General features: G+C 47.9%; 1 protein-coding gene across 1 annotated transcript in view; it reads right to left on the reverse strand.

The window, feature by feature from the left end:
• The window catches only part of GLTP (glycolipid transfer protein), a 201641-nt gene that overhangs the window by 18323 nt on the left and 160477 nt on the right, over positions 1 to 22841 (reverse strand). The window contains exon 2 of the mRNA XM_050749940.1: positions 12615 to 12792. Within this exon, the coding sequence (XP_050605897.1) occupies positions 12615 to 12792 (178 nt within the window). The remainder of the gene's footprint in view (positions 1 to 12614; positions 12793 to 22841) is intronic.

A 22841-nucleotide genomic window follows, 5' to 3' on the forward strand; every position in this document is an offset into this window, starting at 1 on the left:
CAGCATATATCTGGAAATTTCCATGCAAGCTGCCTCTCCATGCCTGCCTCTTCAAACAGCCATCTCTTTCGACACGGGATGTTCCTGATGTTGAGTAACGAGGTGACCAAATTGCCCTGCCCTGGCCCACCCTCTCATTTCATCTCAGGAACAATGTTCAGGAACAAAAAAGCACTCTTTAATATGCATAGCTTGCTTCACTTTCAGCCTGTGTGATTCAGGACAGAACACACCTAACCCAATTCATAAACAGTTATTTCCAGAAAGGAAGAACAGGATGCCCATGTCGTGATGCTACAAGCCTGGTGTGGGGAGGTTCTATTGTAAATTCAATGTTTTTTTTCATAGCTGAATAATAAAGTTCAGTTGTTAAACATATGAGGCAGATTAACTTTATAGGTCCTGGGTTACAAGGATCATAATGGAAGACACTCAAATTACAGCTGATGGAGATGAATCATTTATTTATCTGGGGGTGCGGGTTGTCATGGCTCAGTTTACAATAAGGCCTATTTTTAAGGATACGAGCCTTGAGATTACGTACATTCCTAAAATGGGTTCCTACTCTGAGTCTACTATCTAAAGAGGAAAGAATGTTTACAAAACAATTCAAAATACTGCTTTAAAAACTTCATCCCCGGGCCAGGCGCAGTGGCTCATGCCTGTAATCCCAGCACTTTGGGAGGCCAAGGCTGGTGGATCACTTGAGGCCAGGAGTTCAAAACCAGCCTGGCTAACATAGTGTAAACCCATCTCTACTAAAAATACAAAAATGAGTCGGGCATGATGGTGCGCGTCTGTAATCCAAGCTTCTCAGGAGGCTGAGGCAGGAGAATCACTTGAACCCAGGAGGTGGAGATTGCAGAGAGCCGAGATTGATTGCACCACTGCACTCCAGCCTGGGCGACAGAGCGAGACTACCTCAAAAAAAAAAAAAAAAGACAGAAAGACAAACTTACCCTCATGACATGCCAACTATTTGTCCCATAATTGTCCCCGTTCAGGAAAAAACAGTGTTGAACTAACAATGATGCAGTTGGGAAAATGCTTTTTTTTTTTTTTTTTTTTTTGGAGACAGAGTCTTGTTCTGTTGCCAGGCTACAATGCAGTGGTGAGATCTCGGCTCACTGCAACCTCCACCTCCCGGGTTCAAGCGATTCCTCAGCCTCAGCCTCCTGAGTAGCTGAGACTACAGACACGCACTACCACGCCCAGATAATTTTTTTTTTTTTTTTTTTTTTTTGTATTTTAGTAGAGACAGGGTTTTACCATGTTGGCCAGGATGGTCTTGATCTCCTGACCTCATGATCCGCCTGCCTCGGCCTCCCAAAGTGTTGAGATTACAGGCATGAGCCACTACACTCAGCTGGGAAAATTATTTGTCCTTTTTTTTTTTTTTTTTTTTTTGAGACTCTCACTCTCTCGCCCAGGCTGGAGTGCAATGCTGTGATCTTGGCTCACTGCAACCTCCGCCTCCCAGGTTCACGCCATTCTCCTGCCTCAGTCTCCCAAGCAGCTAGGATTAGAGGCGCCCGCCACCATGCCTGCTAATTTTTGTATTTTTAGTAGAGACAAGGTTTTGCCATGTTGGCCAGGTTGGTCTCAAACTCCTAACCTCAAGAGATCTGCCTGCCTGGGCCTCCCAAAGTGCTGGGGTTACAGGCGTCAGCCATCACACCCGGAAAGTTTCCTCATTTTTAAAATGAGGCTCATAATGGACTCCTCTTCAAAGCGTTGCTGTGACGCTTAAATAAAGTTGTATAAATAAAGGCCTAAGCACAGTTTCTGGTACCTAGTAAGTGCTCAGTGAAAAAGAAGGTATTAGGCTGGGTACGGTGGCTCATGCCTGTAATCCCAGCCCTTTGGGAGGCAGTGGCAGATGAATTACCTGAGGTCAAGAGTTCAAGACCAGCCTGGCCAACATGGTGAAACCCCATCTCTACTAAAAATACAAAAATTAACTGGGTGTGGTGGTGTGTGCCTATAATCCCAGCTACTTGGGAGGCTGAGGTAAGAGAATTGCTTGAACCTGGGGGGAGGGTGGAGGTTGCAGTGAGCTGAGATCACGCCACTGCACTCCAGCCTTGGCAACAGAGCAAGACTCCATGTCAAAAAAAAAAAAAGGAAAAGAAAAGAAAAAGAAAGTATTATCATTTATGCTTATTATTATAAATTATATCATCATCACCTTTCCCAACAGACAAAGCTTTTCTTTAGAGAGAAAATCCAGAAAACAATTATTCCAATGATTAAGAAATCAAAACAGAAGGAGAGGAAGGAAGGCAGGAGGGAGAAAAAGAATTATTGACTCATTGATTTATTGTTAGGGGTAAAATTAGCAGAAATCTCCCCATCATAAAATAATGACTTCAAATGTATTCCAGACCATTAAGACAGAGATCTCAGAAGGGAGTGAAGTAAGGAACTTGGAGGAACAGCAAGGCAGAACATGAATCATTTCTGAACACAGGGAAGTGTGAGTCAACTGCCTAACTGCCAGGGTGGAAAGCAGAGGCTTCTAGAAGACCCTAGAGAGGGCTGATCCACTGCAATGACTTTGAAAAGCTCAGATACCGTTAACGCTCTAACAAGAACCACAAAAAAGGCCTCCATACAAGTACCACCATAAGTATGTAACAAAAGGAGTTAACATTCATTCTGGCAGGTTTTTACCGAAACAATGAAACCTAAGACTAGGACCCAACATTTCCATTCTTCTTTTTCTTTTTTCTTTTTTTTTTTTTTTTTCCTGAGACAGAGTCTTGCTCTGTCCCAGGCTGGAGTACAGTGGCGTGATCTCGGCTCACTGCAACCTCAGCCTCCTGGGTCAAGCGATTCTCCTGCCTCAGCCTTCCGAGTAGCTGGGATTACAGGCTTGCGCCATCACACCTGGCTAATTTTTTTTGTATTTTGAGTAGAGACAGGGTTTCACCATGTTGGCCAGGCCGGTCTCAAACTCCTGACCTCATGATCTGCCTGCCTTGGCCTCCCAAAGTGCTGGGATTATAGGCATGAGCCACCGCGTCTGGCCGCAATATTTCCATTCTAAGAAGCTCATTGAAATAATCACACTGTCATGCCAGCCGGGAACTTCCTATCATTTCCCCTCCTCCCCTACAAGGGACATTTCTGCCCTAAAAAGGACTTCCAACATCTTCCTGTTTCCTGATGTGATGTTGGTCTCCCCTGTTACAGCGCTAGACCTGCTGCAAAGTCCTGTGGACATCTCTCTGAACATCGGTTTCCTCTTCTGGAAAATGGTGCCAAATTCCTCCTAAGTTCATCATGAGGATTAGAAATGAGTTACTGTCTAATTGAATGCTTGATCCTAGGAGCCAGTCAAAATAGAGATGACGCTAGCTATGATCACAGTCATATGTTATATTTTATAAAGCCCTTTGTCACTAATTCCTCCCATTCCTTTTCACGTGGATATAGGCTGGGCGCCCATGATGCAGAAGCCCATTGGTAGGTCCTGGGAGGGCCTGACTTCTGCCCTAAGGGATTCACAGTGGAGGGCTATCCCTCCAAGCATCCCTGTGCAGCAGAGGAGGGGCGATGAGTTAGCAAGCAACTGTAGCCTCTCCCCTCCTACTCGATCCTCTTCCTTCCGGCAGCAGAGAGGCCAGACCTCAGGCTCTGACCTCAAGGGCCAGATTTTTCTGAACACAAAGATCTAATCACCACCATCCCAGGACAGGGTGGGTGGGTGCCACTGGTCTGTATGTACTCTGGCCTTTGGACATTATAAAGGAGGCTGCCGGAGCAACTGTCAGACTTAAGCAGCCATGCAGCTGGCTCTGTGCCCTAGCAGTCATTCACCAAGTCAGGCATTGATTTTGGTGCTCCTGCCTGGAGCCACCACATCTTTCCACAGGTAGGACGGACAGCCCTAGACCTTTAGGAAGTGGGCCTTTTGCCACACAGCTGGTGGGAAACGGAGCTGCCAAAAGGAAGCCACCTCAGGGCCTCTCAAGCTCAGGCTGGCTCAGCCAGATGCCAATCGCCATGTTTCCTTCCACTCATCCGTACACGGTGTTCAGGGCATGGATGTCAGAGGAAGAGAATCAGACTCAAAGTGACTTCTCTCCTCTGAGCCTCAAAAACAGCCAACTCATGGGCAGTTACGCACATGGACAGAAAAACACAACAGGGCCCTCGACAGCCCTCCTTCCAGATTGTTCTCTGGCCAGGTGGGATCAAGAGTGGGCCCCGCCAGCATGGTACTAGCACACAGCAGGTGCTCCTGAAGGCCAAGAAAGCCTCACTTACTACTTGCAAATGCATCTCCGAAGTCTGCCAGCGGTTTCAAAATTGTAACAGCCATTGCAGAAAGTGTCTCTCTGGGTGCTTCCTCCAACAAGACATTATTTGTTTCATCTTCTCAGGGTCTATCCCAGGCACACAACCGAAATCCCATTCCTCAGAATCCAGCTCTCAACAGTCAATCCAAATGATAACTCACCTGCTTATTAGGAGGGTTAATACAGTTTCTTGTCTTTCTTGAGATATTCTATGCCAAGCTTGTCCAACCCGCAGACTGCAGACTGTGGACTGCATGGGGCCCAGGACCCCTTTGAATGTGGCCCAACACAAATTCAGAAACTTTCTTAAAACATTATGAGATTTGAGTTTGTTTGTTTTTTTTAGCTCGTCAGCTATCGTTAGCGTTAGTGTATTTTATGTGTCGCCCAAGACAATTCTTCCAATGTGGCCCTGGGAATCCAAAAGATTGGACACCCCCGCTCTATACAAAACCAAAAAATAAACAGGTATTAGCATTAACTTAAAATTTAAAACAAAGCAGAAAACATTGCAAGGCTGTGGTAGGTGGTCCCAAATCTCAGAGGATGCTTGTTGCAGTGAGGGAGCTTCTAACTCACAGATCAAGGGGTTCAGGTGGGGCTGGTTCCCAGTTAGCCTGATGTCCCAGATGAAGGAAAAAGCCAGAGCTGAGGCCGGGCACGGTGGCTCACGCCTGTAATCCCAGCATTTTGGGAGGCTGACGTGGGCGGAACCTGAGGTCAGGAGTTCAAGACCAGCCTGGCTAGCACAGTGAAACCCCATCTCTAGTGAAAATACAAAAAATTAGCTGGGCATGGTGGTGCGCATCTGTAATACCAGCTACTGGGGAGGCTCAGCCAGGAGAATCACTTGAACCCAGGAGGCAGAGGTTGCAGTGAGCTGAGATCATGCCACTGCACTCCAGCCTGGGCAATAGAGCAAGACTCTGTCTCAAAAAAAAAAAAAAAAAGCAAGAGTTGAGCGCCGTGGCACACGCCTATAATCCCAACGACTCAGGAGGCTGAGGCAGGAGGATCACTTGAGCCCAGGAGCTGGAGGCTGCAGTGAGCTGTGATCACCCCACTGCATGCCAGTCTGGGCGATACAACAAGACCTTGTCTCTTAAACAAAACACACATACACACACACACACACACACACACACACACAACCAGCCAACTTGTTTGGGGCTTTTCCCACAAGATGATTTCAACACCCCAGTCATTTTCTAATTTACATTCAAATAGGAGTTACAGACCAGCTTGGCAGGCTGTTTAAGCATTACACACCTCAGAGCAAACCTGCATGTCTGGTCTGTGGCACTCATGCCACCTGTCATGTGAACAAGTCACCATGGTGCCAGCAGAACCACTGGATTTCCTCAAGTACCCAACCAGGCTGGCTCCACTGGGGGTCCTGTCCTTTACCAGAGAGAAAGCCAGGACAGCAGGCATGACAGCAAGAGCACCACATAAGGAGTCCAGAGGCTTGAGTTCTAGTCTGGCTTTACTGGTCACTCACTGGCTGTGTGACCCTGAGCAAGTCACCTAACCTCTCTGGCCTCGGTTTCTTTGGCTGTAAAACAAGAGAAATCTCTGATTCTAGGCTGCCACTGCTCCACTTCCCCAAAATGGAACAAGCACTGGACCAAAAGTGATGGAAAACCACTCTTTCTGGGTTCACTCCAGGACTATTTAATGAGTGCCAGATGCCTAGAAGGCCAGATTCCACAGACATCCATTTAATTAAGGTAAGAGGCATGAAGAAAAATCAACCCCAGAATTTGGATCTCAAGAACTGAGAGGTTCCCAGCACTTTGGGAGGCCGAGACGGGCGGATCACGAAGTCAGGAGATCGAGACCATCCTGGCTAACACGGTGAAACCCCGTCTCTACTAAAAAATACAAAAAACTAGCCGGGCGAGATGGCGAGCGCCTGTAGTCCCAGCTACTCGGGAGGTGAGGCAGGAGAATGGCGTAAACCCAGGAGGCGGAGCTTGCAGTGAGCTGAGATCCGGCCACTGCACTCCAGCCTGGGCGACAGAGCGAGACTCTGTCTCAAAAAAAAAAAAAAAAAAAAAAAAAAAAAAAAAAGAACTGAGAGGTGGAAATCATGACCTTCAGCTCTTCCATCTCTAGTCTCTCCCTAAACAGTGAGAGCAAACAGGTATCATCTCACGCACCACTCTAACTGACCTGGAGTGGCTGTGTTAAGAAAGATGCCGAGGCTATGTTTAGGCTCAAAGGGGAAAAGAGCATCATGATCGATTGATGATGTCTGCCACAAATACAGGCTATGAAGGGGGTTATGTATTTTAATTTAGTCATGTATCTTATTTTAGTTTAGTTTAGTTTATTTATTTTGAGACGGAGTCTCACTCTGTTGCCCAGGCTGGAGTGCAGTGGTGCAATCTCAGCTCACCGCAAGCTTCACCTTCCAGGTTCAAGGGATTCTTCTGCCTCAGCCTCCCGAGTAGTTGGGATTACAGGTGCATGCTACCATGCCTGGTCAATTTTTTTTTTGTATTTTTAGTAGAGATGGGGTTTCTCCATGTTGGCCAGGCTGGTTTCCAACTCCCAACCTCAGGTGATCCACCTGCCTCAGCCTCCCAAAGTGCTGGGATTACAGGCATGAGCCACTGTGCCCGGCCTAGTCATGTATTTTAATTTGGAAAAAGAGAAAAGGGCCCAGCATCTTCAACAAGAACCCAGAAGAATGAGAATGGAATGAAAAGCAGTCATTCAGCGAATAGTACTAGCACTGAGCGCAACGCACTGAAATAACTCAAATTCACAGAATATGATACAGTCTATGGGCGTCTAAGAGGGTCAGGAGAGATGTTCTGGATAATGTGACTCCTTAAGAATTAGTAGAACCTAGACAGGCAAAAGGAGGGAGGTGGGCTGAAGAGCAGAGTGGTCCACCAGGCAGAGGGGCTAATGTGGGGAAGCTCTGGAGGCAAGAGTATGACAATAGTGGCACGTGTGGGGCTGGAAACCATTCACAAAGGCTGAAGCACAGGTTCCAAGCTGGGATGATAGGGAACCACACAGGCTTCTAGACAGGGAGTGTCAAGAACTAGATGTTACCTAAGTCTCCATGCCCCTGCCCTCCCATTGTTAATGCTTTAGAACAGCCACAAAATTGACCTTCAAAATGAGAAGGAGCCCTCCCAAAAGTCAGTCTTGCAAACTGATCAGTCAGGAAAGATCTGATTACTGGGTCAAGGTACAGAGAGAAGATAAACAAAGGGCTGGCCTCTAAGTGGATGTAGTAAAACCTGTACAACTTGGGAGATTCCAATTAGAGATAAGGAGGAAGGGCAGGCCCAAGATATGGATCCTCTAAGCCAGGCAGGCAGGAGGCTGGCCCACTGCCAACGCACACTGAAGCAAGCCCAACTAATGCTGTCACAAACAACACCTAACAAAGGTTTAAGAAATGTGGCTACTCTAACAGGTTAAAGCACTCTTCAGCTCTGCAGTTTCACTTCCAAAAATGAGAAATAACCAAAGGAGTGTACACAGAAGTGTATACAAGGATGTTCACTGCAGCACTGTCTACCAGAGCCTGACATAAGAAGCAATGTGAATGTCCAGCAGTAGGGGATTGGTTTAATACATTATACCGCATTGAAACAATACAATTGGCTGGGTGCAGTGGCTCACACCTGTAATCCCAGCACTTTGGGAGGCTGAGGTGGACGGATCACTTGAGGTCAGGAGTTCAAGAACAGTCTGGCCAAAGTGGTAAAATCCCATCTCTACTAAAAATACAGAAATTAGCTGGGCATAGAGTCATGCACCTATAATCCCAGGTACTTGGGAGGCCGAGGCATGAGGATCACTTGAACCCAGGAGGTGGAAGTTGCTGTGAGTCGAGATCATGCCACTGCACTCCAGCCTGAGCAACATAATAAGATCCCTGTCTCTACAAAAATAAACATTAAAAAAATTAGCTAAGCATGGTGGCACATGCCTGTAGTTCTAGCTGCTCAGGGAGCTGAAGTGGGAAGATTGCTTGAGCTCAGGAGTTCACATCACTGCACCACTCTAGCCTGGGTGACAAAGGAAAGCAAGAGAAAGAAAGAAAGAAAGAAAGAGAGAGAGAGAGAGAGAGAGAGAGAGAGAGGGAGAGAGAGAAAGAGAAAGAGAAAGAGAGAGAGAGAAGAAAGAAAGAAAGAAAGAAAGAAAGAAAGAAAGAAAGAAAGAAAGAAAGAAAGAAAGAAAGAAAGAAAGAAAGAAAGAAAGAAAAGAAAGAAAGAAAGAAAGAAAGAAAGAAAGAAAGAAAGAAAGAAAGAAAGAAAGAAAAGAAAGAAAGAAAGAAAGAAAGAGAAGGAAGGAAGGAAGGAAGGAAAGGAAGGAAGGAAAGAGGGAGGGAAGAAAGAAAGGAAGAAAATAAAGAAGGAAAGAAAGGAAAGGAAGAGGAAGGAAGGAAGGAAAAGGAGGAAAGAAAAGGAAAGACAGAGGATTGACATAAAAAGATGGTCATGCTATATTGTTGGATAGAAAAAAGCAGATTATACTTGTTTGTTTACTTTATTTGTTTATTTATTTGTTTATTTATTTGAGACAGGGTCTCACTCAGTCAACCAGTAATAACCGATAATTAGGCTTTATGTAGATTTTCTTTTTTTTTTGAGACAGGGTCTTGCTCTGTCACCCAGGCTGGAGTGTAGTGGCACAATCTCAGCTCACTGCAACTTCGGCATCCGAAGCTCAAGTGATCTTCCCACCTCAGCCTCCCACGTAGCTGGAACTATAGGTGTTCACCTCAACACCCAGCTAATTTTCTGTACTTCTGGTAGAGACAGGGTTTCACCATGTTGCCCACACTGGTCTCAAACTCCTGACCTCAAGAGATTCGCCCACCTCAGCCTCCCAAAGTGCTGGGATTACAGGCGTGAGCCACCGCACCAGCCCATACTTTTTTTCCCCCAAAAAGATGGATGTAGAGGGTCGGGCGCGGTGGCTCACGCCTGTAATCCCGGCACTTTGGGAGGCCAAGGCGGGCGGATCATGAGGTCACGAGATCCAGACCATCCTGGCTAACACAGTGAAACCCCGTCTCTACTAAAAATACAAAAAAATTAACTAGGCGTGGTGGCAGGTGCCTGTAGTCCCAGCTACTCGGGAGGCTGAGGCAGGAGAATGGCATGAACCCGGGAGGCGGAGCTTGCAGTGAGCCAAGATCACGCCACTGCACTCCAGTCTGAGCAACAGAGCGAGACTCAGTCTCAAAAAAAAAAAAAAAAAGATGGATGTAAATGTAGAAGGAAAATATTCTGAAATCCCAGCAGAGATTATTTCTTTAAAACTCCACCTCAAATGTTGTCAGACAATTAAGTGAACAAATCTGGAAAGAGTACTTAGCACATAGTAAGTGCTCAGTGAGTGACAGGGAGATTTTTATGTATCATTTGTATTTGCTCAGTTTTCCTCCAATCGACAGATCTTCCCTGCAGAATTAAATACTTTTTTAAAACACAGCTTTTGGCTCTTAGTCATATTTATATCTAGAGCTATGGTTCTCAGAGGTGATTTTGCCTCCCTGGGGATATTTTTGGGGAGGGGGTGCTACTGGCATCTGGTAGGTAGAGGCCAGGGATGCTGCTAAACATCTTACAATGCACAGGACAGCCCCACCACCACAAAGAATCATCTAGTCCCAATGTTGGCAGTGCCATGGTGAAAAATCCCTGACTTGGAGGAAACTGTCACTGCAAGGTGTTTCAGACTCCTGGTGTCCCTCACCCCAGAGCAGCTCCATTCAAGAGACACACACACCACCCAGATCATCCAGGTGACCAGATGCTCCCAAGATCTAGAAAAAGCCCCTGCATCGCAGCTGACAAATGATCTCGATCAGATGTCCCAGAGAAAAGTCACTCGTGGAAGAATCCTCCTAAAGCTTAAGTCTTCAACCCTCAGGAGCAATTCTCCTCCCCCCACAGAAGAGAATAATGGTTCAAATGAATTATCACTTTTTTTTTTTCTTTAGAGTCCTAAGAATTAGCCTCTCTGGTGAACAGTAAACAGCTCTGGTGGGCAGAGGGCCCTGTGGTGGTTAACCCATTGTGGACCAACCCCACTGAGGCTTCTGTGTAAATGGTACTTCTGTCAATAGATGTGACACCCACAGCACAGGGATTGCAACAAAGACAAGGGTCCTTTGAGACCAAGGAAAGGGAGGAGGAGATGCTCTTTAGCCCTGGCACCAGATGACTGCTGGCTCTGGCTTGCCACCTCCCTCTTTCCTCCAAAACCAGCCAGATAATTTCATCAAATGATGATACCCCCAAATACAGAATGGATGTGCAACCTCACTGAAAATAAGGGAAGAAAAAGCCACAGTTTAACCTGGGGTTTCTCCACCTTTGACACTGCTGATGTTTGGGGCTAGATCATTCTTTGTTGTGGCAGGACTGTCCTGTGCACTGTAGGATGCTGAGCAGCTCCCTGGCCTCTACCCACAAGACACCCCACGTCCCATCCCCCAACACAGTTGTGACAAAAATGCCTCCAGGCATTGTCAGATGTCCCCTCAGGGGCAAAACTGCCCTCAGTTGAGAACCACTGACAAATGGATTCTGAATCCCTGTCCAGAGCAAGCTGGCTCTGACTTGTAACTATTCCTGGAACCAAAGAGGAAACAAGCAAGCAAAAAAAACAACAACAACTCAGTCACAAAATTAAACAACTTTTCAATGCTAGGGCCGGTTCGCTCCCAAGTCCCTGCCTGGACAGTCAGTATGATCTCAAGACTGTAACACTGATAATAAGAAAGTTTTGTGCATTCAGCAGTATTGACTGAGCATCTGCTATGTGCCGGGCACTGTTCTGGGCACCGGGGACACAGAGTGGATGTAAAAGAACAAGCTCTTGATCTCAGATTGCTCACCCAGGTCTGGAATCATACACACCAGACAATTTGCACTCCCTTAAACACTGATTAATCACTCTAGCAAGGAACCAAAACTGGATTCAGGAACTCATAACCACACCCCCTACAGCAAAGACCTATTTGGCACTTACGGCCTCAGTGCTTTACACACACCACCTCATCTACTCCTCACAGCTGGCCTAGGAGATTAGCATCCCCGTTTCACAGCTGGGGACACTGAGGCTCAAGAGGTGAAGGAAGGGAACTACAGACTCCTGGTAACCACAACCATCCCAGAGCTCAGGACACTGTGGGAACTACCACCTCCAACAAACTTCATTGCCCACTAAGTCAGGCTGCCTTAAGGTCTCCTGTCTGTGAGTTTCAGCTGGACTCTGCCCTGGGGGCTGGTATCTTCCTGCAAGGCCACCAAGTGAATCAGCAGGCCAGGACAGAGCCCACATGAAGGAGGAGAATAGAGGCTCCGGTTGCACCCTTTACCTGGGACCCAAAAGGCAAAGGGCAGGGGCAGTGGTGCTGGTTTCTGGTTCCCATTTTCCATCCGGGGCCTTGGGTGGGCTGGGCTAGGCTGAGGGAGTGGGAAAAGAGGATCTGAAAGTGGACCGCCTTCCCAATGCGCCCAGGAACTTCAGCACGACATACAGGGGAGGGGCTTCCTCTTGCAGAGCCTAAACTGAGGGAGGAATTGGTGCCAAGCTCTGTATGTCTGATGTCACCTCACAAAACAGCTCCCCCCACAACCCTCATCCCCGTCCTAAAAGGAGGAAAAACTTAAGGTGGTTTCCCCTAGAAAGAGGCCCTGGAGTTTTGCAATTCCACCTTCAAAACACCCTTCCTGTCCCCGCCTTACCAGGCTTCCTACCCTTGGAGGGGGAGACGGGAGTCTTTGATCTGGAATGGGGGAATTCTGAGGGAAGAAGGAAGGGTTCGTAGGTCCCATGAGGGAGAGGCTGGAAGCGTTTAAAGAGAAAGCTTATGAAATGGGGAGATTCATTGTAAGGTGAGGGAGTTGAGAGCCATCAGAAAGCGCCAGGGATGAAAGAAGCACTTTGGGGAAGAAGGGGCAGGAGTCTTTGGGGGAGATGGTGGATTAGAGAATGCCTAGGGGAGATGGAGATGGAAGAGTAAGGGGTGTTGGGGGGACGGATGATCAGGGGGCATTTGGGGGATATGGAGGACTGTGAGGTGTCTAGGGAGAGGGGGGATTTGGAGAGGACAGGGAGGATGTGACATGTTTAGAGGGGAGAGGACTTGGGAGTGGTCCGGGAAAGGGAGACTTTAGGGTGAGTGGAGGTAAAGAGGATCTTGGGTGACTGGGGAAACAGGACTTGGGGATGTCTAGGGCAGAGATGTTTAGGGGATACTAAGGGGAAGGATTCGGGTGCGTGTGGGACTGCGGGCCGCCTCCCCCCTCCATTCCGGCTCACCGAAGAAGGGTGGCAGGTGGGACACCGCCTCGAGGAAGGGCCCGGTCTCGATCTGCTTGTCCGCGGGCAGCGGTTTCAGCAGGTGTTCGGCCAGCAGCGCCATTTCGGGGTCGAGGCCCGCGGTGATGCCCCAGCCGGCGCCGCGGGCGTCCACGCCGCCCCGCGGGCCGCCGCCGTCAGCGCCGGGGCCGTCACAGCCGCCCGCCGCAGGTTCCGGGGACGCCAGCGTCACCACTTCCGCCCGCACCGCGCCCTGGTACCCAAGCGCTCAGCGCTGCCCCCCGGCCGAGCGCCTAAACTGCCAGGCGCACCGCCCCGCCCCCGCTCGCCGGCTCCCAATCCGCGCCCGCCGCCGAGGTCTCCGCGCCGCCATTGGCCGAGGGGCCGGCCGGGGGCGGGACGCAGAGGAGGCGCGCAGGTTCGTGGGTCCCTGAGGGCCCAAGTGAGCCGCTCCCAGTTGAGTCTTCCCCAGGTGTGCCTCCTGCCGTCCCCAGATTGGCCCCCCCCCGACCCGGGCGGGCCGGCTCGGGCCAGGTCACAGCTCACAACCCGCCCACCAGCTCGGGTTACAGCCCCACCCAGCCAACGCTCCCCAGGACCCCCGTTTCCCCCAAAATTGTCCCCCAATAACCGCAAATGACCTGGGTGGACACTGCTTTCCTGTTGGTCACGGTTCTCTTTTGCTACAACCGACGGGGACGCTCGATTGCTTGATTCTTCGTCTTCAATGATCTTATACCTGTTAAACACTGCTGAAGTCACAACCTAACTCAGCCACTGCCCTGCTGGACGACTCCTGCTTCCCGAAATCTGGGGTCCAGTCTGCCCTCAACAGTCTGATGTTATCTATTGTGAGGCAGAAGAACAGGGCCTGGAGGCAGGGAACATAAGGCCGATCCACGCTGACTTGTAGACCTAAATCAAATGAAAGCACCTCAGCAATGACAGGAATGTGAATGGCTTTGCAACTTCATTTCATCCTCTCCATTCACGCCCTTTACACTTTGTAACTTCACATTCATCCTCTCCATTTACACAGACCACACACTCCAAGAAACATCCTCTCCATTTATACTTTGTAACTTCACATTCATCCTCTCCCTTTACATAGATCACACACCAAGTAACATCCTCTCCATTTGCAATAGGGCACATTCTGAGTAAATAACTCTTAACTTCACTTCATTCTCTTCATTTACATAGAATATTCACCAAGTAACCAATGGGAGAGTATTGAAACCCCAGAAAATTCTGTAAGCGGGGCTCTTGAGCCTCTACGTTCAGGCCCATTTCCACACTGTGGGGTGAATTTTCATTCTCAATAAATCCTTGCTTTTGCTTTCCTTGCTTTGTTTGTGCGTTTCATCCAAGACGCCAAGTACCTGGACACCTTCTACCGGTAACAGTTGGAGCCAGCCCAGTTTATACCAATTCAACCACAACCTGACTGGGCACTTGTTTCCCAAACCTCAGGTCTCTCCAACAGCCCAGGGTCCAGCTTCTCACACCTTGAATCACAAGTCATCTCAGCCACAACCCACCTAGATGCTTATGTCCTAAACCCCAATGCCAAACTTTTACAAAAATCTAACACACCATTGTCGAGAGCCTCTTATTCATTCCAGAATAAACATTTGCTGTCCTTCCCCCCACTCCGCCCCCCGCACCCGCCCACCGCCACTGTGTGTCATGCACTGCACTGGGCACTGAAAATAAAGTGAACAATACAGCAAAATCCCTGCCCTTGTGGAGCTGACATTCTGGCTGGGAACACAATACAATGCAATACAAATTGGTGAGACAATTTCAGACACTGATGAGTATGTGAAGAAACTAAAACAGTGTAGTGACGGAGGATGACTGAAGCCTGCTGGCTGAGATTGGATGTGGGGGTTTGGGAGCAGTACCTCTGGAGAGGTGATATTTGAGCTGAGACCTGGAGGAGAAGTAGGATAGAGCCAGATGAAAGACTTGGGGTGTGAGTCTGGCCAACATGGTGAAACCCCATCTCTACTAACAAATATAAAAGTTAGCTGGGTGTGGTGGCGCGCGCCTGTAACCCCAGCTACTCAGGAGGCTGAGGCAGGGAGAATTGCTTGAACCAGGGAGGCAGAGGTTGCAGTGAGCCAAGATCGCGCCATTGCACTCCAGCCAGAGCGAGTGAGACTCCATCTCAAAAAGAAAAAAGAAAAAAAAAAAAAAGACTTGGGGTGTGAGGCACATGAGCAGAAACCTTAAGGTAACAAAGAGCTTGATGTGGTACAAGGAATCGGGGGACCAAGAGAGGAAATGGGAATGGGTAAGCGAGGGCAAGAGTGAGTAGGGTGATAGGAGTTGAGGTCAGGGAGGTGAGCAGAGGCTGGAGTATGTTGGGGCAGGAAGGGAGTGGTGAAGAGTTTGGATTTTTTTTTTTTTTTTTTTTTTTTTTGAGATAGAGTCTCACTTTGTCGCCCAGGCTGGAGTGCAGTGGTGCGATCTTGGCTCACTGCAACCTCCACATCCCAGGTTCAGGCTATTCTCTGCCTCAGCCTCCCAAGTAACTGGGATTACAGGCATTCGCCACCACGCCTGGATAATTTTTTTGTATTTTTAGTAGAGACCGGGTTTCATCATGTTGGCTAGGCTAGTCTTGAACTCCTGACCTTGTGCTGTACCTGCCTTGGCCTCCCAAAGTGCTGGGATTACAGGCGTGAGCCACCGCGCCCGGTCGAGAGTTTGGATTTTATATTAAAGGCAATGAGAAATCACTAGTGCATTTCTTCTGAATCTTATTGAATGTTTTCATTTTTTTTTTTTTTTTTTTTTTTTTTTTTTTTTTTTTTTTTTTTTTTAGAGAGACAGGTTATCACTCTGTAGCCAAGGCTAGAGTGGTATGATCACAGCTCCCTGCAGCCTCAACCTTCTGGATTCAAGCAATCCTCCCGCCTCAGTCTCTCGAGTAGCTGGGACTACAGGAACATGCCAACATGCTAGCCTTTTTTTTTTTTTTTTTTTTGTAAAGATAGGGTCTTGCTATGTTGCCCAGCCTGGTTTTGAACTCCTGGGCTCAAGCGATCCTCCCACCTTGGCTTCCCAAGGTGCTAAGATTATAGGTGTGAACCACTGTGCCCAGCCTGAATGTTTTAATCTTTCAGGGAGCAAGTGAGAGAAGAGGTTGTTTCAAACCATGACCCAGGTAGAATCAGGAAGTGAGAAGGGCTGGGGGAGACAAAGCTAACATCAACTCTTGCTCATACCCAGACCCTGACATGCCCCATCAAGTCAGATCTCCCACTGATAGGATCCCAAGCCATCAACTTGGCTTGTTCCCACCCCACCCAACCTCACTACCTCGAGCATTCTGATACCATCTCCTTGAAGTCTCACTGGCCCGCCCTACACCCTGTCCTCATGCCAGAACCCCACCCACCTGTCAGACACCTCCATCAATTCCACACAGAGCTCACACCCTAGATGGAGACCTCTGGCATCAGACAACACCCTGATTTCTCAACCCTTTCCATTCCAGACAAACCATTCAGACACTATGGCTGATTCAAGAAGCACCTTGCCATAGAACATAGGCTTGATGCGCTGAGATAGGTCAATGCTCTGAGATAATGGAGCATCTTGAAAGTTCATCCATCCATTCATCTACCCCTTCATCAATCCAACAAATATGATCAGTGCCGGGCCTAGGGTGGATTTTTGCTTTCCCATAGCTTGTGACAGGGGCCAGACTGGTAGCATAAATGGGTGCTGTGGGCTGAGTGTGACACAATGAGGAGTGGTGGAGACTTTGGAGAACGGGGGCCACATAGCCCATCGAAAGGGCACTATTAGTCATGCATCATGGCAAGTGCTTGTAGCCTCAGCTATGTGGGAGGCTGAAGTGGGAGGACCCCTTCATTCCAGGAGGTGGAGGCTGCAGTGAGCTAAGATTGTGCTACTGCTCTCCAGCCTGGGTAACAAAATTAGAATACATCTTCTTTTTTTTTTTTTTTTTTTTGAGACGGAGTCTGGCTCTGTCTCCCAGGCTGGAGTGCAGTGGCGCAATCTTGGGTCACCGCAAGCTCCACCTCCTGGTTCACACCATTCTCCCATTCTCCTGCCTTAGTCTCCTGAGTAGCTGGGACTACAGGTGCCCGCCACCACTCCTGGCTAATTTTTTTGGATTTTTAGTAGAAATGGGGTTTCACCATGTTAGCCAACATGTTAGTCAGGATAGATCTCCTGACCTTGTGATCCGCCTGCCTCGGTCTCCCAAAGTTCTGGAATTACAGGCGTGAACCACTGCTCCAGGCTGAATCCATCTCTTAAAATTAAAAAATAAGTAAACAAATAAACAGAACTATCAGGCTCTTCATCCCCCAGAGCTGCTAGCTTTTCCAGTTCCTCAAGGGAAACCAGAAAACTAGATCTGGGCTGGGCGCGGTGGCTCACACCTGTAATCCCAGCACTTTGGGAGGCTGAGGAGGGTGGATCATGAGGTCAGGAGATCGAGACCATCCTGGCTAACACGGTGAAACCCCGTCTCTACTAAAAGTACAAAAAATTAGCTGTGCGTGGTGGTGGGCGCCTGTTGTCCCAGCTACATGGGAGATTGAGGCAAGAAAATGGCGTGAACCCGGGAGGCAGAGCTTGCAGGGAGCCGAGGTCGCACCACTGCACTCCAGCCTGGGTGACAGAGCGAGACTCCGTCTCAAAAAAAACCAAAAAAACAAAAAACTAGATCTGTAGGTAAAAATTGCTTGATTTTTAAATGTTGGCAACTAATTGGAATTTGTTAAGAACAAGATGTCAGCCACACACAGCATTTTTTCTTTTCTTTTTTTTTTTTGATACAATCTCAAACTTACAGAAAAGTTACAACTACAGTTACAGATTTTCTTCCTGAACCATTTGAGCATCGTTGCTGAAACAATGTCCTATTGCCCTAAACACCTGAATGTGTATTTCCTCCAAACAAGGACGCTCTCCTGCAGAATCACTGTACATCCATCCATGCAGGAAATTCACCCTGATGTACTGCTACCACCTAATCCTCAGACCTTATTCAAAGTTTGCCATTTGTCCCAGTAATATCCTTTGTTTTTGTTTTTGTTTTTTGAGACAGAGTCTCACTCTATCACCTAGGCTGGAGTGCAGTGATGTGATCTTGGTTCACTGCAACCTCCGCCTCCCAGGTTCAAGCAATTCTCCTGCCTCAGCCTCCTGAGTAGCTGGGATTACAGGCATATGCCACAACACCCAGCTAATTTTTGTATTTTTAGTAGAGATGAGGTTGCACCATATTGGTCAGACTGGTCTCGAACTCCTGGCCTCAGGTGATCCACCCGCCTCAGCCTCCCAAAGTGCTGAGATTATAGGTATGAGCCACAGCACCTACCCTCAATAATGTCCTTTGTAGCCTAAGGGTCCAGTTCAGGACAGTTGCTCTGTCTCTAGAGTCTCCTTCACTCTAGAACAATTCCTCAGTCTTTCCTGGACTCCAATGACCTTGACACTTTTGAAAAGGACAGGACAGTTACTTTGTTTTTGTTTTTGTTTTCTGAGATGGAGTCTCACTCTGTCACCCAGGCTGGAGTACAGTGGCACAATCTTGGCTCACTGAAACCTGTACCTTCCAGGTTCAAGCGGTTCTCCTGCCTCAGCTTCCCAAGTAGCTGGGATTACAGGCACCTGCCACCACACCCTGATAATTTTTTATATTTTTGGTAGAGATGGGGTTTCACCATGTTGGCCAGGTTGGTCTCGAACTCCTGACCTCAAGTGATCCTCTCGCCTCGGCCTCCCAGAGTGCTGGGATTACAGGAGCCACGAAGCCCAGCCCCAGGACAGTAGCTTTGTAGAGTATCCTTCATTTTGGTTTTGTCTGATGTTTCTTCATGGTTAGATTCAAGTTGTACATCTTAACACTAGAAGCAGCTATAGATTTTGTATGTCACAAACTATCACAGGAGTGATGCTCTGCGCTTCTCATTGTATCATAACAGATGACACAGTGATTTTTATTTGTCCCATTATTGAAAATCTAATGGGTTTTTTGTTTTTTGTTTTTTGAGACAGAGTCTCGCTCTGTCGCCCAGGCTGGAGTGCAGTGGCGGGATCTCGGCTCACTGCAAGCTCTGCCTCCTGGGTTCACACCATTCTCCTGCCTCAGCCTCCTGAGTAGCTGGGACTACAGGTGCCCGCCACCACACCTGGCTAATTTTTTGTATTTTTAGTAGAGACGGGTTTCACTGTGTTAGCCAGGATGGTCTCGATCTCCTGACTTCCTGATCCGCCCGCTTTGGCCTCCCAAAGTACTGTGATTACAGGCGTGAAACACCGCGCTCAGCCTTTTTTTTTTTTTTTTTAAGAGGCACAATCTTGCCTCTGTTGCTCAGGCTGGAATGCAGTGGTGCGATCATAGCTCACTGTGGCCTTGAACTCCTGAGCTCAAGAAATCTTCCCACCTCAGCCTCCTGAGTAACTGGGACTACAGGTGTGCGCCTATTATTGCAGGTCTTAACTTTGATTATTTGAATAAGATGTCTTCACTCTTCTCTACCGCAAAGCTATTCTCTTCCTCTTTGAAATTAAATATTTTGCAGGGAGGCACTAGGTAAAGTAAATACCCCATCACTTGTAAAACTTTCCATTTATTTATTTACATCAGTGGGGACTTGTGATTCCGTGGGTTACAATCCATTACTTTTTATTTATTTATTTAGAGACAGAGTCTCACTCTGTCGCCCAGGCTGGAGTGTAATGGTGCAATCTCAGCCCACTAAAACTTCTACCTCCCAGGTTCAATCAATTCTCCTGCCTCAGCCTCCTGAGTAGCTGAGATTACAGGCACGTGCCACTATGCCCAGCTAATTTTTGTATTTTTAGTAGAGACAAGGTTTCACCATGTTGGCCAGGCTGGTCTCGAACTCCTGACCTCAGGTGATCAACCCACCTCAGCCTCCCAAAGTGCTGGGATTACACGTATAAGCCATCATGCCTGGCTTATTACTATTTATTTAGTGGCTCAAATCGTCCAAGATTTGGCCAGCGAAAGCCCCTCCAAGCTAGCTTCTGTGTGTTTCGGTCATGTCCCCATCATTAAGTCCTTCCTTACTCTCTAGCACAAGATATTCCAGGCTTATCTTGTACTTTCCCTGCCCTGGTCTCCAAACCAGCCATTTCTCCGAAAAGCCCTGGCTCTTTCCGGTGGACAATGGTATTTAGAAACCAAGATCTAGATGTGCTTCTTGTGTTTTGGGAGATTTTTATATTTCGTTTTTTGTTTTTTGTGGTTTTTTTTGAGATAGAGTCTTGCTCTGTCACCCAGGCTGGAGTGCAATGGCGTGATCTTGGCTCACTTCAACCTCCGCCTCCCGGGTTCAAGCAATTCTCCTGCCTCAGCCTCCTGAGTAGCTGGGATTACAGGTGCGTGCCACCACACCCGGCTAATTTTTGTATTTTTAGTGGAGATGGGGTTTCACTATGTTGGTCAGGCTGGTCTTGAACTCCTGACCTCATGCTCCACCTGCCTCAGCCTCCCAAAGTGCTGGGATTACAGGTGTGAGCCACTGCGCCTGGCCTAGATGTGCTTATTATTATCGCAGCGTCCCTTCTCCTAGACTCACTTAGTTTTATATGCACACGTACACATTCATGTCTATGTTTATCTGTATTTGTTCCTATAGTCTTCTATCCATATTGAAAACCATGGTTTTGGCCGGGTGCAGCGGCTCACGCCTGTAATCCCAGCACTTTGAGAGGCCAAGGTGGGTGGATCAAGAGATCAAGAACATCCTGGCCAACATGGTGAAACCCCATCTTTACTAAAAATACAAAAATTAGCTGAGCATGGTGGTGCATGCCTGTAATCCCAGCTACTCAGGAAGCTGAGGCAGGAGAATCACTTGAACCTGGGAGGCAGAGGTTGCAGTGAGCCGAGATCATGCCACTTCACTCCAGCCTGGTGACAGAGCAAGGCTCCGTCTCAAAAAAAAAAAAGAAAGAAAAGAAAAAAGAAAAAAAAAAAGAAAAGAAAAGAAAGAAAGAAAAAAGAAAGAAAAAAGAAAACCATGGGTTTTCACCCTGATAGATCCAGTTCTAATCTATCTCCATGGGTTAATTCTACTTTTCTACCTTTTCCTGTTTGTAGCTCCCTTCTCCTGCAGTGAGAAACCTGGTGTTCTCCTTGTTTTTCCCTCATTTGATCAATCCCCCATAGGTTACAATTTCCTATCATTGCTGCCACTCCCTCCCCAGCAAGGATGCCCCTCATGCCCTGCTGACGCTCCTGTAGCCCCTGCCAGTCTGCCTTTCCATGAGGATGCCCTCCTCACTTGCTGAGCTCTGGCCACCCCCACCCCATGCAGACACCTTTCTTATTCCATTTGGGATCTGACACCCATCTTTGTTGTTTTTGTTGTTTAGAAACAGGATCTCACTCTGTTGCCCAGACTGGAGTGCAGTGGCATGATCACAGCTCATTGCAGCCTCTACCTCTTGGGCTCCAGCAATCCTCCTGCCTCAGACTCCCAAGTAGTTGGGATCACAGTCATGCATCGCCATGCCCGGCTAATTTTTAAATTTTTTGTTAAGACAGGGTCTCACTATGTTGTCCAGGCTGGCCTCGAAATTCTGGCCTTAAGCAATCCTCCTGCCTTAGCCTCCCAAGGCACTGGGATTACAGGGGTGAGCCACTGCACCCAGCTCGACACCCCTCTTTAGACTAGCATGTACCCTCCCCAGTGCCCCCCATTACTGACATTTACCTTGCTGGGACCCACCTATTGACTTTTGGATTGAATTGTTCAAGAATAGAAGGGAGGGAAAGAGAGGAAACAGGGCGGGGGAGAGGTGGGAAGGAAAAGGGGAAGAGCCACAGAAAGCTTCAACAAGTTGGCTTTGGCTACAGGCCATCAGTTTCTCCCCTTAGCTTCCCGTAGTGTCAGGGAACTCCTACCAGGCACAGAGAAGCCACCTCATCTTTTTGGATTGTTGGGTCACTCTACTTCTCCATGAGTTGCAAACCCTCTCTGCAATTAATCTGTAGGACCCGCTTTACCAATGGAGTTGCAATGTTTGGAATCAATTCAGTGTGGGTGAGGTGTTCACTCCGCAAAGTTTCATCATTTTCCTGAACCAGCTCCACCCAGTGTTAATAACATCTTCCCCAGCCGAATCATCAAATCCTTGTTACACAGGCCGTCTTTCCCCCAGAGGCGTCTGTTGGGATGGGTAAAGTAGGCCAAGTTCGTGGTCTTCCTGACATTTTATCCAATAAACGCAGCTTCTTTATTGCAGCATAGTAATAATAACAATGACAGCTAACACTTATTGAATACTTACTATGTTTAAAGCTTAGCACTTCTACTTTCTAGTTGCGTGGCCTTGAGCAAGTCACTTCCTGTGTCAGTGTCCTATGGCTGCTTGATGATTTAAAACAATCAAAATGTATTCTCTCACAGGTCTAAAGGCCAGAAGTCCAAAATTAGTATCACTAGGGCAAAATCAAGGTGTTGGCTAGAACACACTCTCTCCGAAGCCTCTGAGCTGGTCATGGTGGTGCGTGCCTGTAATCCTAGTTACTTGGGAGGCTGAGGTGGAACAACTCCTTGAGTCAAGGAGTTTGAGACCAGCCTGGGCCACGTAGCAAGATCCTGTCACCAAAAAAAAAAAAAAGGAGGCTGGGCTTGGTGTCTCACACCTGTAATCCCAGGACTTTGGGAGGACAAGGAGGGAGGATTGCTTGAGATCAGGAGTTTGAGACCAGCCTGGGCAACATAGCAAGACCTCGTCTCTACAAAATTAAAATTAAAAGACAACTCTGGAAGAAAATCCATTCTTGCCTCTTCCAGCCTCTGGTGGCTCTAGGCATTCCCGTCTCGCTCCAGCCTCTGCCTCCATCTTCACATGAGCTTCTCCTGTGTACGTGTAAAGTCTTCCCTCTGTTGTCTCATCTGTAAAGTTAGGACAGTAGCAATGCTAACTCCCTCTCAGGGCTGATGTGAGGTTTCAATGGGTTCATGTAGACAGGGCAGTTTGCATGCTGGCAGGCAGGTGGCCTCGATGAATGGTGTGGCTACTATGAATCGATTTACGGAGTTATTTCTACCCAGGACTGGCAATTGTGGGGATAATTGATTCCAGTGATGTCACCTCCCCAAGTGCCAGGTTTTCAGCAGGACTAAATGTGCCAAATGGGCTTTGTTGAGCCAACTCCTCTGGGTGTTAAGAGCCACCATGCCAATTCTCCTTGCT

This window comes from Macaca thibetana, chromosome 11, assembly GCF_024542745.1.
Source record: "Macaca thibetana thibetana isolate TM-01 chromosome 11, ASM2454274v1, whole genome shotgun sequence".
NCBI classification, from domain to species: Eukaryota; Metazoa; Chordata; class Mammalia; order Primates; family Cercopithecidae; genus Macaca; species Macaca thibetana.